Raw genomic sequence first — 19110 nt, forward strand, 5'->3', positions numbered from 1 at the left:
TGTTAACTTGGAAGAACTGTATGTGCTCATTCAAGAAACTTAAGCTCTTGATGCGTTTCTGAGATAAACCTGGAACATTAGAAGATCTTTTCCCCTCCACAAACTCTACACTGTGCCTGTTTGTCTGCAGCAGAATCAAGCCCAAAAAGCTTCAGGCACAGTGCACGACTTGTGGTTCAAAGGACCTTACATGCTTTTCCGACAGTCTTTATAGACAGATAAGGGCATGATTTGCAGGCTTAGGTTTGGTAAATGTTTTTTTTATTAGGAGGTATATTTCACATTAAGTAATTTATTTGCAATAAAGGTTAAATGTTTTCTGCTGGCTCAAAGGAAAGGCTCTTTGCTGTCCAGGCTATGGAATGATGATTTACGATTGCTGATCCTAGATGTCTGTAGAGCTGGAATGCTAGATGACACTCGGTTTAAAGGTTTCCTTCTTTTTCACAACATCTCAGTTCCACAGAATACAGCAGGGTGGGTGGGTGGACAGTTCTTTCCATTGTCCACCTAAGAACAATAGATTTGCTGTGAAAAGAGAAGGTCCCAGGGCTCCTTAGAGCCCCACATTTACTAGAGAAGTGGTGAGATGCTAACCAGGAGATGTTGGCAATGCCATCTGTAGCAAAGTGAGCTCTGAAACAGGCACAACAGCATAGGAATGTCACCATGCATGAAATCTATGACCTGTAATGCCACTAGAACAGCTATGCTGGCAGCACAGGCTAATGGTGTGACACAAGTCTTATTTAACAATTGCTGCCACCGCTTGGAATATTAAACGGATCAGCTTTGCCTTATGCCTGGATAAATTTGGCTCCAGCCTGTGCCTTATCCTAACCCTGCCCCCTCAACTGAAAGTAAGCCATAAAAAGGGGTAATTAGTGAAATGCCAATATGGAAAGGATGAAGTAGAAAGAAATACAGACCATGGCTATTTCACCCACACATTCTGCTTTGGCACCTGGACAGATATGCACATTTTATGTCTTTTGTACAGAGACTATGACAAAGACAGTGTATTTGCTCACCTTAGTACCGACTGTCCTTGTGAAGTAGAGTAGAGAAAGTTAAGAGAGGAGAAAGAACAGGTTGTTAGAACACAGACGGCACAAAAGGAAAGGGCTGAGGGTACAGTGGATGGAGCAGTGGAGAGAACCAAAAAATAATGGTGGATTAGCAACATCCACGACAAAGGTAAATGAATGTTTGGCTTCTTAAAATACAATACGTAGACATGGTTAATTATTATTTCTGTTGCATCATCAGTGTGCATGGCACTTTGCAGAGTGCAAGAGGTCATATCACAAGAATGTTTTGGGCATGGTATATTTTGCTTGAATGTAGAGTATAGTGGTACCTCCAGTTGTGAACAGGATCTATTCCAGGGGTCCGGTCGCATCCTGAGGTTTTCACAACCTGGAGGACCGCTTCTGCGCATGAGCGCGGCGCGGTTTAGCACTTCTGCGCATGCAGCGAAACCTGGAAAAATACTTCCAGGTTTGCCGCGTTCGCACCCTGAAGTTTACATAACCACGTAAGTGGAGGTACGACTGTATTGAGAGTGCCGTCTATTAAGAGCCAGCTCCGATATATGGAAAAGGGAAGTGTAGGCAAATCTTGAATGAATTTTGTTGTCAAAAGTTAAAACCCAGCTGGAGAGAGAGTGAGAGGGAATGCTTTTCTAAATGCTTGCAGCAATTAATGTCTTTGTTAACATTGCAACATTGCTGCAACCCTATGAAATATTTAACATGGAGAAGAAAATATGCATAGGATTATAGGTGGGCCTTAGTGAAATCTGAGCTGGGAGATTTGAAAAGGTGGTGGTAGGGAAAAGTGGGCAACTTTGTTTGCCACTTGGCACATTAAATGTCATCACCAGTATTTCAAAGCAAGTGCATCTCTTACCACAGAGTTCTCTGTCTTTATTGTTTTGACTTGTAAGCAGTCCTCCATGCCTCTGGTGGTGCTGTTTGCCTCAGCTTGCTCGTCTGAAGTCTTTCCACTCTGCTTGGCACTTGCTTCATTGTCGCTATTTTCCTTCAGTGCAGGTGGTCTCAGGTGAACATCATTGCGTTGTTTTTTGGTGACATGGGCCTCTGGCCCGTGCACAGTCTTCACATGTTTCCTGAGGGAACTGGGGTCTGTGTATCTCTTTGTGCAGCCCGGAATTTTACAGACGTAGGGTTTCTGCCAATGGGAACACATCTAAAGTTAGACACCTGAAGCAGACAGAAATATACGAGACACAGTTCAATGACAATTTTGCTTGAATGACAACGTTGGTGTGAATTTGGAGCGGGCATGGGTGGTCTGAGTTTGAATGTGCCATATCTCAATAGGCAGTGATTTTTGCAAGCACTGATCCAACATACAGCAGATTCTGTGATAGCTGTGTGCAGATCTCCCTCTGACAGACTAGTTTCATTGGTTTGGGCATAGTCATGGCTAAAGCAGGCCACCAAAATCAATAGAAATGATCTCAGTTGTGAGTGACCAGCTTAAGTTCCGTTAATCTAACTAGGAATAGTTTTAGCATTACTTAGTCTGGGTCTGAAAAAAACCATTGAAAAAATCAACTGAAATGTAGTTGTGCTGAAAAACTTTTCTCATACCCCAGATGTAGCGTCTTTCTCTGAGTTGCTTAGGACTGATATGTCCTGGGCTGCTGGTAAGGGTGTGTGTGTGTGTGTGTGTACAGATGGATAGATGAAATTGTCCTGGGGTGCCAACGCAAAATACTCTAACACCTTTCCTAATAGTATTTTGCTTGATTTGCATTTGTTCCAGTTGCCGCAGGAATGTTAACAAGGATTAGCGTGGGATATGGCTGAGATGTACAGGGAATCTCTTCAAGGAAACCTTTCTGCTGAAATATGGTAGCCTGGGAGGCCAGCAGGAGGGAAAGAGGCACCCTATTTTACAGAGAGCCAGAGAGACACGCCAGACTGGATTTACAAGCCATCAGATCTCCCCCACATCTCCATCACCTGTCAGGCGGGTAAGCTGCTATTGCTGCACGGTGGAATCCACAGACGTGCAGTGCTTTTGAAGAGGATAATGCTGTAACTATTGGAACTATGAGTCACTGATAACCACAACACAAACAAAGTTAAGGACTGCACAGCTGGAAAGAGAAGTAAGAAAACAGGAAGGTATGCTGCCCCTCGCCTCCCTGCCAGCAATTTATCCATTCCCAAATCCAGAGTGCGTTTGCACAAATGTGGTTAGAGCAGGATAGCTCCTGAGATACTGTTTCTGAAGGGCTGAATTCATATTTTAAAATGCCATTCCAGGCTAACTAGCTGCTTAAAGTACTTTTCCACTGGGATCTTGGAAGGGGTCCATCCAAAGAATAAGCAGGTATACATTCTTCCAAATTCAGCAAGAAGTGAGCATTTACTTTTTCCTATGTATCTCTTTGCCTGGTAGATGCAGAGCAATGTGCTTTGCATTCAGAAGGCCCCAGGTTAAATCCTCACCATCTCCAGGTAGGACTGGGAATGTCCCCTGCCTGAAATCCTGGATAGCTGCTGGCAGTCAGTGTCGACAATACAGTGGTGCCTGACTAGACGAATGCCCTGCTAGACGAAAATTTCGCTTAACAAAAGGATTTTCTGATCGGAGGTTGCCTCGCTATACGATGAGGTTTTCTATGGCCACCGCTTCATATTGCGAGCGTGGCCATAAAAACCTCCGATCAGAAAATCAGGGCATTCATCTAGCGAAAGGGGAACCAGCTTGTAGCAAGGGAAGAAGGCAAAGGAAGATCAGCTGAGAGCTGTCATCGCCTCTCAGCTGATCTTCCATTGCCTTCTTTCCCAGCTGCAGCTGGTTCCCCTTTGTGTTCCGCTGGTCTCTGCCCCGGCAGAGACCAGCGGAACACAAAGAGGAACTAGCGGGGGAGGAACTAGGTGTCCGCCTGCTTGCCTTCGCCGAGAAAGCCGGGCGCCTTCTAGGGGAAGGCAAGTGGGGGACGCCTAGCCCGCTTGCTTGCCTTCGCTGAGAAAGCCGGGTGCCTTCTCGGGGAAGGCAAGTGGGTGGGCTAAGTGTCCCCCGCTTCCCTTCGTCGAAGTTGTGCTCTGTGTCGGGGGAGGCAGGCGGGAGGCGGCGGCGGGAGAAGGTGTTGCCCCGCACCACCGGCATGGAGCGCAACTTCAGAGGTCTCAGAAGTTGCGCTCCGTGTCGGGGTAGGCGGAGGCGGGAGAAGGTGTTCCCCCACCGCCGCCTCTCGCCCCACACCACCGGCACGGAGCGCAACTTCGGAGACCTCAGAGGTCTTCCCCCGCCACTGCTTCTCGCCGCGAAAAGCCAGCATGGGGCTTGGCGGCGGTGGGGGAAAGGCAGTGTGTGCGTGGGAAAGCGGAGGATCCTCCGCTCCCCACTCCACCGCCCGACAGAGCGCCCCCCGGAGCTGAAGTGCGGCGCTGCGGGGGCTTTTCGCCATTTGCCTTCCCCGAGCCAAGGGGGAGGCAAACTGCGAAAAGCCCCCGGCCGCAGCGCCGCACTTCGCCTCTGGCACTGGCTTGGCAGCGGTGGGGGAAAGGCGCAGGATCGTTCCTTCGCCTTTCCCCCACCCCGCCCGACAGAGCCGGATCTGACGAAGCTTCTGAAGCTTCGTCCGATCCGGCTCTGTTGTTGGCAGCAGCGGCGCTTGCTCTCTTGGCTCGGGGAAGCGACTGCCTGCCTTCCCCGAGCCAAGAGAGCAAGCGCCGCCACCAGTTCCCCCGGAGCCCATATGAACGCATTAATTGACTTTTAATGCATTCCTATGGGAAACGGTGCCTCGCTAGACACAATTTTCGTAGGACGAATTGAGTCCTGGAACGAATTCATTTCGTCTAGCGAGGCACTACTGTACTGAGACGGGTGTGTGGTCTGATTCTGTATTAGGCAGCTTCCTATGTTTATTTACCCAGAATAATTCATGTGCGCTATTATCTCCTCCTACATTAGGTGGGCTGCTGCACAGTTTGGCTTGAACAGTGGAGGGTAACAAATCGTAGCCTGAAGAATGGTTTGCATTGGAAGCAAGAAATAAAGGACATAATAATAATAATAATAATAATAATAATAATAATAATAATAATAATAATAATAAATACCCCGCCCATCTGGCTGGGTTTCCCCAGCCACTCTGGGCGGCTTCCAACAGAAGAATAAAATAATCGATTAAAGATTAAAAGCCTCCCTAAACAGGGCTGCATTCACTCACTGCATTAGTCACTCATTAGGGCCAGCCTTGGGAATTCTGCCAAAAACAATTCACCCCCACTCCTTTCAGAAAGTTCCTGAACTTTTCCCTCTGCAGAGTCCTCCAGAGTCAGTTCTGACCATCTGGTCTTTTGGGGGACTGAGTATTAAAGTTCCCCTGATGAGTAACAGTTGCTGTCCAGCCAGTTGTCAGAGGGAGAATTTTACCTGCCATTTTTTAGTGGAGAATAGATGATGCTCTGGCCATTTCTGTTTCTTCATCTTTTTTTTTTAAAATACATTTTATTCCAATTTTCCAAATTCAACAAATTAACAAAAACCAATCTTTTATACAAAATCTTATATTCACAACTTTTACCTTGCTCCGCCGAGCTATGACTTCCCCCCCTCCCTTCATGCGGGTTTCTTATTAATTCCTTTTTTTGCAGTTCCTTTTTTAACATATTGGTCAATTCGTAAGGTTTATTTTAATCCTGCGAGAGTTTTTAATGATCTACAGTTTTTCTCCATATAGTCCACATATTTACTCCAGTCCTTTTGAAACCTTGTCTCCCCCTGGTCACGAATCTTGCATGTCAATCTAGCAAGTTCAGCATAGTCCATCATTTTTATCTGCCACTCCACAATTGTAGGTAATTCCTGTAATTTCCATTTTTGGGCTAACAAAGTCCTAGCCGCGGTTGTTGCATACATAAACAGTGTTTGATCTTCTTTTCTAATCTCTCCTCCTATTATTCCTAACAAAAATGCTTCTGGTTTTTTTGGAAAGGTATATCTAAACATCTTTTTCAATTCATTATATAAACTTTCCCAAAATCTTTTAACTTTTTCGCATGTCCACCACATATGATAAAATTCACCATCTTTCTCTTTACATTTCCAGCAACTTTTATCACTCATTCTATACATTTTAGCTAACTTAACTGGAGTTAAATACCATCTGTACATCATCTTATATACATTTTCTTTCAAGGCAGTACATGCTGTAAATCTTAAAGTTTGATTCCATAGTTTCAACCACGCATCATATTCAATATTACGCCCCAAATCTTTTGCCCATTTAATCATCACTTCTTTTGTCAACTCATCTTTTGTATACCACTCCAACAACAGATCATACATCTTTGCCAAAAGCTTTGTTTTGCCTTCTAGCACTTCTATTTGAAATTTGGATCTTTTATCCTCAAAACCTATTTTTCTATCTTCTTTAAGCACATCATTTATTTGATGGTATTCTATCCATCCTGTTAACACTCCTTTAATGTCCTCAAAAGGTTTTAAACTCCATCCTTTTTCAGTTTTCGTCAAGATTTCCTCATACGTGGCCCGCCTCTTTTCCATATTTACTTTCTTAACTGTTAATACCTCTGCTGGTGAGACCCACCAGGGTGTTTTAGTCTCTAACAGCCTTTTATTTCTTTCCCACACCTCGTACAGAGATCTTCTTATCACATGATTCGTAAACCCGGTATGTGATTTCTTTTCATTTCTGTTTCTTCATCAGTGTGATCATCTTGTAAAACCCGAGTGGGGAACCTGAGGGCTGCATTCCTTTGCTCGTTCCTTCATGATGGGCTCCAGAGCCAAAATGTGACTGAGCAACGGATGTGACTCTTACTTTTGTATAGTAGGTTGCGTTCCATTCATGGAAAACCCAGAGATTTCTACATGCCCTGAAATGCAGCTTTCTCTCCATCCAGACAAGTAAGAGGCATTATTGCAGCTCAAGGCCACATTCAAGGAGGGCATGGAGGAGGGTGGTTGAGAGGTATTGGACGGTGAGAGGAGGCATGGGGAAGGGGGCAATGCCCTAGAGACAATTATGGGGGCCAAATAGAGAGGCCAGAGAGGGTTTGCAGTCTGGAGGTTTCCCACAACGTTGCAGAAGTAGTTGCTGACTAGAAGTAATACACAATGGGTTTTGGGGTGTGTATGTGCTGGTTTGACACACATGAAACATGCTCACACAGAGCTCCCCACTGCCTATCCTTGACTCCTAACCTGCAGCATCTCTAATTCCCCTTCCACTCCATTCAAACTTCTTGTATTTACATGAAAACCAATAAAAATTATTTGGGTAGAAACTTCAAACAACATTTTTGCCATGCCTGGAACTAATCCATTCCATACAAATGCAGCTCTACTTAATGAAGCAAATTATATGTTCTGTTTCTGAAATGGCCATATCACTTTGCAACCTTAATTTTTCAAAATACTGTAAAGAAAGACCTCAGTTCCCCCTCCTCATATTGGCATAGTGTATGCCACGTTTCTTACCAGTATCTTTGTAACCCTTTTCTTTCTCTAAACCAGGCACCCCCAAACTGCGGCCCTCCAAATGTTTTGGCCTACAACTCCCATGATCCCTAGCTAACAGGACCAGTGGTCAGGGATGGTGGGAATTGTAGTCCAAAACATCTGGAGGGCCGAAGTTTGGGAATGCCTGCTCTAAACCATCCTCACTCTACCTTGCCTCCAAGCCCTCCTGTGCAATGAAACAAGCACATTGCCATATTTGTATGAAAAGAAATTGTCGATTTTGCAGAGGGGATTAAAAAATAGATGGAGAGGCATATCAGTCTGAGATCCCTAACACCCAAAAGTTGGCTAGGCTGAGGCTGTCACTTTAAAAGTCCTGTACCCATACCAGTCTACTTACTCATAGTAATTCATATTCATCATTACAAATGAGGCTAGAGGCTAAACCTGGCCCGGTCACAGCTGTTTTCAGAACTTTGGAGCATCCCGCCTTCCTGCCATTTTCTTAATTAGTGGTAATATAAATTTCAACCTCGGCATTAGCCTTTTGCAGTAGACCATCACATGCTTTACAATAAATGCAATTTCCTGCCCTCCCCCAGCTCCTAATAACGTATCTTCATTAGCAAGGCTTAACAAAGCATTTGCCTTGTGCTCTATCTAGCCTTGCGTGTCCACAAGGCAGGAACTGCATTAGGCTTGGATCCTAGCTCTGTGGGGCTTCATTCCAAAACAGCAAACACGAGGAGCTGCTCAGGTTAGGAAGGGCTTGGTATGTGGCAAGAACCAGACCGTGGGCTCAAAGCTTGGGAGGATGTCTGCTCAATGGTGTGGTGGTTTCTAGGTTGGCATTCATAAATATCTAACTAGCAGAGTCTACATTTCCAGCTCAGCAAATCTTAAAAGAGCCATGTGTCATTATGGTAGTAATTTGCTATTCATTATGGTAGTAATTATACACACACACACACACATACACACACACAATCCAAGTGTGTAAATATTATTTGCAGCATTTAAATAAAAACAAAACACCTTTACCTGTTTTGGTGAAGGCCTTCACCTACCTCGTTGGAATGCGTCCTGTTCTGGTGTTTTGCTCGGTCAGAAGCATTAGAAAAGGCCTTGTTGCAGCCCTCATGTTCACAGACGTAAGGTTTTTCACCGGTGTGAGACCTCAGGTGTGTCTTCAAGTTCTCTAGCCGTGAATAGGCTTTGGAGCAACCCTCGAACTAAAACAAAAGAGGAGTGTTAATCAGCTGGAGGCATTTTTCCATCTCATCTGCTTTCAATCTTCACCTCTTCGAAGAACGTATTGCTAGGCAGATCGTTCCTGAGCAGGCTGTGGGGTAAAGGGCCTCCCCACCCCCACCCCCACCCCCTATGCACAGGCACATAATCCAGGCAGCTGATTTAAAGCAGAGGGCCTGAATGTTTAGTCACAGACCACTCTGTATGGCTATCTTAAGGCACTCTCCACACGGCAGCCATGGCAGTTGTGGAGACACCAGGGTTTCCTATAGTAAATACACATGTATCTTCGAACCGCCATGCACATGTGCCTGAAGGCCCTAATTTAGTGACACAATTATTTTATCTATGCTTCATGTGTTTGCAATAAACACCAGTACATCCCTAGTGCAGCAATGGCAACAGATCCTGCCACTTTAATTGTGGAGCTGCCCTGACATTCCATGTGCATTGAGATGCCATTTCTTTGCATTGAAAAATGTATCTTACTGGATAGGGATAACTAGTAGTTTAGCTATTTTGCAGCAGTACACAACAACTCTGGGCAGAAATAGGGATGAAGGGCAGCTCCGATCTTAATCTAAGTACCAAAAATTTGAGATCTAAAAAGTTGTTAGGCATCTCCTTCACCCCATCACAAATTCTCTCAAAAAGGATGTGTCTAAAAAAACTGCTGCCCAGCCTAGTCTCTGGTCCAGTTTGAATCAGGTTCCACATCTCAGTTTGCTTTTAAAGACTAAGCACACATTGAAAAATCACTACACAATGAACCTGGACAGCAAACTCTCCACCAGATGAGGTTTTAACTTACATTACGGCACTATATGGAATGAGTTCTTCACTCGGGAGTTAGGAGTAGTAGCCAAGTGATTATGAGGTGATAACCTGGCTAGACTGCAACTTTCCAGAATGCAGAAGGAGATTGCCTCCATGCCTAGATTAAATTACTCAGAGGGGCTTTCAAGGAAACACCATACCTTGTGGGTGAAGTAAATCAGACAGAACTAGCTTGCTCATCCCCCCAGAACAGGAGAAGGGCAGTTTTGGAGTCCTGCTCATTGGGTGATGTTTGTGCCGCACACTCCTTTCACAATTCACTTTGCTCTCTGCTTGTGGAATCTGTGGTCTGAATTGTGTTATGTGGGTCCGCAGGAGATCAGTGTTTGTTGTGTTGGATAAAGCACCATACTTCCTTGCTCAAACCTACACTACGCATGGGCATAGTGTAGTGTACATCCAGTAAACAAAATCTTTACACACACACACATCCTCTGTAGGGAAGATATTGGGTATGCATGTGCAGGAATCTACATGCTATGTATGCAAACATGGGGAAGGCAGGGTTAGACCAGCACACATAGGCTTTATACATTTTACCAAGCAGGTATATATGTATTGAGATTCCCACCTTGATTTCTACTCTGTGCTTAAATAGGCATGATGTGATCAGTCCAACACATCAATCTGTGTGCATGTTGATGGTGTCAGTATCTTACCGTGCACTTGTGTGGCTTTTCCCCAGTGTGCCTTCGCATATGCACTACCAGCATGTACTGTGCTTTGAATGGCTTCTGCTCCCGTGTACACTCTTGCCAACGGCAGACAAACTCCTTCTTCTCCCCATGAATGTGATCATTATTGATATGCTGGAAGGAGAGGAAAGAAGAAGTCAGGCTGTTAAAAAAAGAAGAAGGAAGACAACACCACTTTCTTGCTAGACGAGGAGGCTATCAACGGCTACATATTACTGCTAATATCCCAGGCAATGTGCCTCTTAATGCCAGTTGGTAGGGAACAGGGAGCACAAGTGCGGGGGGGGGGGAGAGAGCTGTTGTGCTCACATCCCACTTGCCAGGTTCCCACTGGCATGTTTCTTAGCCACTGTGAGAAGAGGATACTGGCCTGATCCAGAAGAGCTCTTCTTATGTTCTAACCTTCCATCAATAAGACCTGCAGAATACGTATTACTGGGAAAGGGCATTAAAGAACAGTGGCTCGTCCTGCTTCATTCCAGCAAATACATGGAATTCCAAGCAGTTCTGTGAGTGGACTGATGGAGCTCTCTTTTCTCTTCTCTGCTACCCCAAAGGAGGATTGTTTCCATGCTAGCCACAAAGAAAGAACAGTACCTTCCTCAGCAACCAAAATAGAAACCAAGCAGGCTGGTGGAGAAAAGGGGGCAAGTTTGCTTATTTTCTATAACTGTACCTAGCCTCCTAAAAGTGCTTAGTGGACTGCTTTTCCATGACGGCTTCACATTTTTCTATAGCAACCAGAATGGAAATGCAGACTATTGTTATTTGTTAAATTTCCACACCAGCCTTCATCTGCGGATCATGGAGCATCTTACATATAAAAACACAGAAATGCATACCATAGTAACAAAGAAAAGCCAATTGTTTAAAAGGCCATAGATTGTTTCCACAGTGAGATGGTGAATGGGGAAGCTGAATTTAAGTAGTGGGGTGTGGGTGTATAGAATAGATCTACCCTAAGTAGACTAGCTTTAAAGCTGATGTATCTTGCCAGATTTAAAAAGAACAGAAAAGCCAGTCATGTTTGGGATATGCATCCTATCCTCCCCCATTCCTCTTACCATTACACCCATTATTAAAATTGATGATAACTGTCAGTTTGCAAAGCTGACAAACCCAAAATCTCTGCTAAATGGAGAGAAGGAAAAATGGCAGTTTTATCTCACTTTGTTGTTTCCACAGAGAATATTTTGACATGAACACATCAGGGGGCCCAGGGCTTAAACCCTGTGGTCCAGGTCAGAGAAGGAAACCACAGTCTGTAGGAGCTGGGCAACCAATACTCTAGCCCAGAAATCATCCAGGTCCTGCATGATCTCAGAGAGTCGAAGCTATGCTTACAAGATTCCAAGATCCAATGCACTTCCTCAGCCTGGGCATCATTTTGTAGGGAACACAATGAGGCCCATCCCTCATGGTTACTCGTTCCAGGTGCTCGCCAGCACTCAAGACATGGGCACTTGACAGACAGGCAAACATAGCTCCCTTAAGAGCCAGCTACAAATAAAGAACTAAATAAATATATACATTGAATGCTATTGCCTGGCCGAATTTTGCATTGAATATGTAGCCATCTGCAGTCTGTAGCAAGAAGTAACATTTGTAGAGTCTGAAGCAAAGAAGCCTCATGTCCTACTAATTATTTAGCTGCATAAAAGCCTTCTGTTGCAGCAGAGCCTGGGTGTTCATTTCCTATTTTTCCAAGTTTAGAAATGACCAAACACTTGAACTTTAAGAAGTGCAGTAACAGTGTTTCTCCCCTATGAGTCCAATAGAAAGCATTAAAATATAACACCTGGAGGGCTTCTCCACCCACATTCAACACAGATGTTTCTCATGCAGACTACAACTCTTATACCACTGAGATGCAGGGTCCAATTACTGTTGAAAAGCAACATTCTGGAGAAAGCAAATCCTCATTAAAAAGCTGTATACCTAACAAGGGATGGCACCCCACCTTAGTCATATTTTTAAAGTGATGAAGACCTCTTGTTAAGGGATCCCATGCTTATCCTTTGGTTGCATCCAATTTTGCCCTTATATGAATGGACAGTATCCTTCCATTTGCAGAAGAGTGGATCCCTCCACTGTCGGAAGGAGGCGGCGACAACTTTTGCTGATTTATCCTTACCCCTGCAGCCTCTTGCACACCTTCCATTCTATTCAGGACGGTACCCTGGCCATGCAGAGCGGCAGGGGGAGGGGGAATCTGTGAAAATTGCCTCTCCCTCCCATTAGTGAAAGCTTTTCAAAGAATAAAGGGGCACAGTTGGCTCTTGCCCTTTGAAGCTGACAGAGCTGCATTCAACTGCCCTGCTTCCCCCAATGCTTTGCTAAGCCCCCATGGCACTGCTTTTAAAAATGATTCCGAAGATAATTTGGAAATGTCAGATGGTCCAAAATGCAAGGGGCAGATTACTGTCTGTGGTTCCATTTAGAACTCTTAGAACTTCCCACTGGGATTCACCCCCTGCCCCCATGCCCTTCCTTCCATGCTTCTTCTGACACCTACATACACACAATGCCCTTGCACGGTGGGTTCTTTAACTTGCTCAAAATATAGCTGCCTCCTTGCAGTATTCTGTTACCTAGGAAGACTAATCAAGGGGATATGCAATGACACAATGAAAGGCAGCTTCACCACAATCAGCTCACAACACAAAATGATTTCAAGTGACTATGAAATGCAAAAAAAAAAAAACACCCCAGGGGTCTATGTAAGCGGTGCTAGATCTAACACTGCCTACAAGATCTAACAGAGGCCCAGCGCTGCTGAGATAAGAATGTGTCCTGAGAGGAGGAGCAGAGACCTTGGCATTTTCCCACTCATCAGGCTGGGGCAGTTAGGGGTGGTGAGGCCAGGCTAGCTTCAGGCTGGTGGACTTGCAAGACCTGCACACCCCTACAGAGCCACTGCTACTGCCTTGGAGCTCTCCCAACCTTGTCCCACAGCATCCCTTTCCCAACAAATGAAGGAGAACACTGCCTCTGCCCACTCCTGGCCCTGACTCACTGGTGTAATTGGAATGCATCTTGGAGCATGCTTTCATGTTAGGCAAGTCAGGATTTAGGCAGGAGAGCCATATTTTATTTTATTTATTCTCCGAGGAGCTCAAGGAGATGCACATGATTCTTCCCCCTCCTTATTTAATCCCCAGAACAACCCTGTGTTGGTAGGTTAGGCGGAGAGGCAGTGACTAGCCCAAGGTCACCCCGTGAGCTTCATGAAGGCTGAGTGGGGATTTGAACCCTGGTCACCCAGTTCTTAGTCCGATGCTCTAACCACCACACCACACTGGCACCAGGAGCCAGCCCTAGCTTTCCTGTGAGAGAACTCCATGGGTAATTAGGTAGGCAGACAAAGCAAGACGAGTGTTTCCAAGTTAACAATAAGGGTTGGGAATACCTCAACATCAGGCAACAGTTGTTTATAATTATCCAGGCAGGTTGTTTATAGTTACCAGGGTTTCTCAGTCTTAGCAGCTGGAATGCTGAGAAAAATTCAAAATAATCCATCAAAAGCTAGTCAGTAGCTCGGTCCTTCTGGGAGTTTGACCTGATTTGGCAGGGTTTACATATGCTGTGCCCTGACCGGCCCCTTTCAGTAGCTCGCTGCATGACTTCTGGCTGCACAGCGTCATGATATGAAGGGAGGACGATACCCCCTTCCCCTGAAATTTATGACTCGTGTCTCTTCCCTGACACCACTTACATGGACAAGCTGCTCCTGAGTGTCATACTCCTTCGCACAACTTTCCCAGTGACAGTTGGTCTCATAAATAACTTCGGGCTCCTGTTTGCATTCGTCCTTATCAAGCTCCTCTTTCAAGTCTGTCAGATGCTCCTGCAAGATACAAAGCACTCTGCCGTAAGATGGACTGGTTTTGCCTGAACTCCTCAGTCACCCATAGATTACACAGCAGGTGCTCATGGAAGAAAGAAAACCACCATCGCAGCGACAGAGCATTGTTGGCGAGTCACAGAAGGGCCTGCCCAGAAATGGCATCTAAGCGAGGAGCTGATTGGTGATTTTGACACAGTTTGCATAAATGATAACAACAATAAATACATAGAAAACAACTAGCACAGTTTTTTTCTGCTGCTCCTTTTTAAGGCAGAGAGTTTAAAAAAAGTATTTCAGATGGTGAAAAAAATGATTGAAAATGCCTAGGTAAATAAGAACATTTTTGCCTGGCCAGCAAAATGAGGAAAGGACAGCACCAGCAGCTGGAACGTCTGGGAAGCTGGGGAAGAGGACTCAACCTCATTGATTCCCCCCTCCCCCCGAGATGAGGAATCCAGCAGCAAATTGTCTAGCATGGTGGGAAGACCCCCTTACCCCCCTAAACTGTATTTAAGCCACACTGCTGAGGCTCCTTGGAGTCCAGTCTGGCCAGTACCTAGACCTTTATTTAATGCTATGTTAAGTTTCCTTTTGCATTGTGCTTAAGCAGTTAAGTCCAGATTATTCCTTTTGCAATACTGAATATGAATGTGTTTTAGCTGAACGGTTGATTTTGTCCTGTTTTAAGTTACTGATATGTTTTATAAACTGGTTTCTCCCCCAGTCCTCCCAAATGCACCTCTATTGGAGGGCTGATGGAAGTCCAATATCTGGATGGCCACCTGTTTTCTCTGCCATAGAGGCTAGTAGAGATTAGCACGATTTCCATGTTTTTACTGCAAAGAGTCTGTATCAACTCACTCACAGCCCAGATGCCCCCCTCCTCCCTACTTTCTCTCGCTCTCTGTGCCACACCCATCCACAAACACACCCAGCCTCAACTCAACTGGGACTTGGGACCGTTCCGCATGGCAAAAAGTGGCAAATCTGCTAAGTTTGCACTCAACAGGGAACCTCAGACAATCACATCTTCCCAAAAAAATGTACACCGCATTTGCAGTGTGTGCCATGGTCAGAAAATTATGTAGGTGTACATAAAGAATATGTACAGCTGAGCGTACAGCTGGAAACATAATCTTAAACCATTTTTAAATATTGTGGGCAGAATTCACCAAACCAACCCTGTCAATGGAAGGATGGCGTAAGGACTTCCACTTGTGCAACAGGGATTTCTCCCCCTCTCCTCCTCTTGCCTGCCCCCTGAAATTGGCTTGTGGGAGGAGAACCCCCAAAACAGCACAGAGGGAGGAGCGGGGTGGGGTGGGGAATCATTCCATTTGACAAGCTGAAATGCTTGCACAGACAGAACATTTGGAAGAGGGAGAAATCCCTGCTGCACATTGACTTCTACCTGGTATTTTAACATTTCTGTGACCCACCCTGAGATCTTATGGTGAAGGGTGAGCTATAAACCACCACCACCAACAACAACAACAATAAGTGAGGAAGCCTTTACATTGAAATAAATTTTAAATCTTTGGTATGGGGTTTTAGGAGGGCAAAATTTAGAGGTACATACGGAATTACCTAAAAAGACACTTAGATTAATATTGCCCCATGCCTAACCTCAGGAAATCCCCCTTTGCATTCTCTCCATGTAAGAGACCACAATCCGTGACCTGATTAAGCTGGGAGTAAAGCAGGCTGGTTATTCTACGTCATGTGCTGCTTCCTGCCATTGTGTGCTGAGGTGTTCCTAAACCCAAAGCTCTGAAGAGATGCCTCTTTGCCCTAATCGTGCTGACTACAGCATGTTTATCTTTCCCAGATATGCTATCTTCATCAATTTTACCAGCCCCCTGATGATTGCACATGTTGCTGTCCCCATGCATCATGCCAAAACCCGCTTCTGAACTGGAGCTGAAAGAGAAATTTGTCATAAACTCTTCTGTTGGCTTGACAATAGCATCGCCTCATATTTCATGAAAATGAAGTGCCCAGAGCACTCCCAATAGTTTACAGTTGTGATAAAGAACGGTCAGATAGATACTGCCAGCCATTAAACAGTTTGGAAGTGTGCGGCTCCGACAAGAGCACAGAAGCCGGTGGGCTCTTCTGGGTGTCAAATGTGGTGTCATTGAGGTAAAGGATGCTGCTGTGAGCAATTCCTCCCTGAATAGGGGCAGCTTCTTCCTGGAGAGCTTCCTAGCTGTGCACAAGATCTCCTTGTAATCTATGTTTGCTCTGAGACACCATTACTGCTTGCTTTGCAGTCTACAAGTGGCAAACATCATTTTTAAAGGCATCTGGCTGAAATATGGCATTTCTGCCTAAGCCAGCAGGAGGATTCCATGACCCAGGAACCCACAGCGTGACTCAGTCCAATCACTCATGAAGAACCAGCACCTACCCATCATGCTGGGACTTAGGTTAGGCAATCTATTACCTCCAAACACTCCCACTCATCTGTTTTGTCCAACAACCCACCCGTCCCCAAACCCATGCATCTTTCAAAGTGGAACACAGCAGCCTTGTTTAAAAGAATTTTTTTTAACATTGTTGTTGTTTAGTCGTTTAGTCGTGTCCGACTCTTCGTGACCCCATGGACCATAGCACGCCAGGCACTCCTGTCTTGCACTGCCTCCCGCAGTTTGGTCAAACTCATGTTCGTAGCTTCGAGAACACTGTCCAGCCATCTTGTCCTCTGACGTCCCCTTCTCCTAGTGCCCTCAATCTTTCCCAACATCAGGGTCTTTTCCAAGGATTCTTCTCTTCTCATGAGGTGGCCAAAGTATTGGAGCCTCAGCTTCACGATCTGTCCTTCCAGGGAGCACTCAGGGCTGATTTCCTTAAGAATGGATAGGTTTGATCTTCTTGCAGTCCATGGGACTCTCAAGAGTCTCCTCCAGCACCATAATTCAAAAGCATCAATTTTTAACATTATAATTTACAAATTGTGAGCTGCTGATTTGGTCATGTGCTGGAGCTGTTCTAGGTGTGCATGCTCGCATTTGATCTTTATGTAGCAGAGAAATGTGGGCATCCTTTTCTTGGTTGGAAGCAATCCCCAAATCTACTCTAATTTTCTCTCCCTCTCCCTTTGCATGGCAGAATAATCTGTTCACAAACCTCACTTCAGATGAAACTGTGCAAATCAGACTACAGTTTCCTCACTTCCATTGAAGGGCAAGTGCTGAAGTTATTGAGGCTGCAACTTTAACAAACTTAACAGAGACAGCAAGTCCCATTGCACTTAGTTGGGCTTTTACCTGAGTACATAAGTAAGATAGCACCATAAGTTGTCTGAAAAGCTTCAGGTGACTCAGGCAAAGAAGCCAAACCACATGTTGCAGAGTTAAGCAAAACGTTTTGCCTAATGATCCAGGAGAAACCTCTTATGTCTAATTTACACCTTACTATCTTTACAGTGTGGTTGCCATTCATTTTTTATAGCATATTGCTACTTCCCAGGCAAAAATAGCCTTGTCTGATTTGTGGTTCTGGCAAAGGAAGAACCCATGTGATCTAAGCACTTCAGATATTATTGACGAGACATGGGGAACTGACCTCAGGGGAATGTACCAGCCCACAGAGGTAATATGTAAGGGTACAGCTTAGAACCAGCAAAATCCAATTCACCAAATCTTCCCCAAATGAAATGTTCTTGGGGCACAAGCCACCTACTGCCCTAAAAGAAAAGCAACCAAATGGACACAGATGTGAAGACACAGTTGTGCCTTCCATGTTTCCAAAGCTAATAAATAATAATAATAATAATAATAATAATAATAATAATAGCATTAGAAACTGCTGCCCTGTTACTCTCTGAAGAGTCTTCTTAATTAGTTCTGTTCTTGTTGGTAAAATTTTGGAGTGCATCAGCTCAAGTGTTCAAGACAAGATTGCACCAAGGAGTTACCTGAGTGGGCGGGGAAGCTGGTGGTAGAGTCTCCATTTCCGTCTTGACTTTGCTGCGTTTATTAATGACTGGGTTGACCGTGCTGCTAACAGCTGACTCACTGCTCTGCTTGCTCTGAGGAAACAAAAAGGGGCAGTGGGGAGGTTATATCAGTGTTTTAAAAGAAAAGCAGCATTTTAATTTAATTTTTTTTACTTACAATGCAGCAACTGAACAGCAGGAGATACAGTTTAGATCAGGGTAAGAATTAATTCAGAGATAATGTTCATTTTTTGCCTTTGAAAAGGATGTCAGTTTTGCAAACTGGGCCATGCTGAAGAATGCAGTCCACTTCGAGCCATGTTAGCAAAAGGTACATGTATGTTCATACGTGTATCAGAATGGGGGTAAACATTTGAAGGAGCCAGTGGTTCCTCATTCAGAAAGTGAAGTGGGGATGGAAAACTTCTTTTCTCTTTCTTTAAACCTGAGAAGCAAATTCACTCTTCATGGTTTAAAACTGGAGATGCTAGTTGGAACACATTTAATAAATATTTAAAGTATTAAAATGTAGTGTTTTTTGCCATTAATTGTTTACTTATGTGTTTCCATCCTTTTGTTTGTTCATCTGTATAATGTGACGCTTCCCAAAAAGGAATCACTTGTTCTGTCGGTGGACTGCTACCGATGTACTGCTACTGAGGAGTGAATTTGCTTCCCAGTTTTGTTTTGCTTTTTAAAAAAACACCCTGCAGATTCACACAATCATTTTCAAGGTTTATTTTCTCATTCTTCATTTGATAAATGTGCACATGGAAACCTCATCATTTGAACCAGCTGTTTCATGCACAAATTGCTGATTAGACTAAGCACTGTGGATTTCCCCACCCAGTTCACGGAACTCAAGATGGCAATCTGAGCTCATAGTGTTTGAGTCATTTGTGCAATGGGTGCAAATATGCCTGGTTTCAAATAGTTCTCACAAGTAGGAAAAAAGAAAAGGGGGGGGAGGGCCCTCTCTTATCTGAATGCTATCTCATAGGGCAAATACGCAGATTATATTAATCTTCCTTGATAATCTGAATTATGTGGAAGACCAAGTTTCA

At 44.6% G+C, this 19110-nt stretch overlaps 1 protein-coding gene and 1 long non-coding RNA gene across 7 annotated transcripts in view; one reads left to right on the forward strand and one right to left on the reverse strand.

Annotated features, from left to right (window-relative positions):
* The window catches only part of LOC132592649 (uncharacterized), a 132595-nt gene that overhangs the window by 72281 nt on the left and 41204 nt on the right, over positions 1 to 19110 (forward strand). The window contains exon 5 of one of the 5 annotated variants that reach the window (XR_009558162.2): positions 2794 to 2931. The exons of the other annotated variants lie outside the window; for them this stretch is intronic. This is a non-coding gene — a long non-coding RNA (uncharacterized LOC132592649). Of the gene's footprint in view, positions 1 to 2793; positions 2932 to 19110 lie in introns of those variants that run through there. 5 annotated transcript variants of the gene reach the window in all.
* GLI2 (GLI family zinc finger 2) overlaps positions 1 to 19110 on the reverse strand; it is a 200546-nt gene that overhangs the window by 8539 nt on the left and 172897 nt on the right. For both annotated transcript variants that reach the window (XM_035128745.3, XM_088652480.1), the window contains 5 exons: positions 18026 to 18139; positions 13975 to 14106; positions 10224 to 10373; positions 8544 to 8708; positions 1912 to 2193 (listed from right to left, as the gene is read on the reverse strand). In XM_035128745.3, coding sequence (XP_034984636.2) covers positions 1912 to 2193; positions 8544 to 8708; positions 10224 to 10373; positions 13975 to 14106; positions 18026 to 18139 — 843 coding nt within the window. The remainder of the gene's footprint in view (positions 1 to 1911; positions 2194 to 8543; positions 8709 to 10223; positions 10374 to 13974; positions 14107 to 18025; positions 18140 to 19110) is intronic.

The sequence above is a fragment of the Zootoca vivipara genome, chromosome 1 (genome assembly GCF_965207765.1).
Source record: "Zootoca vivipara chromosome 1, rZooViv2.hap1.1, whole genome shotgun sequence".
Lineage (NCBI taxonomy): Eukaryota > Metazoa > Chordata > Lepidosauria > Squamata > Lacertidae > Zootoca > Zootoca vivipara.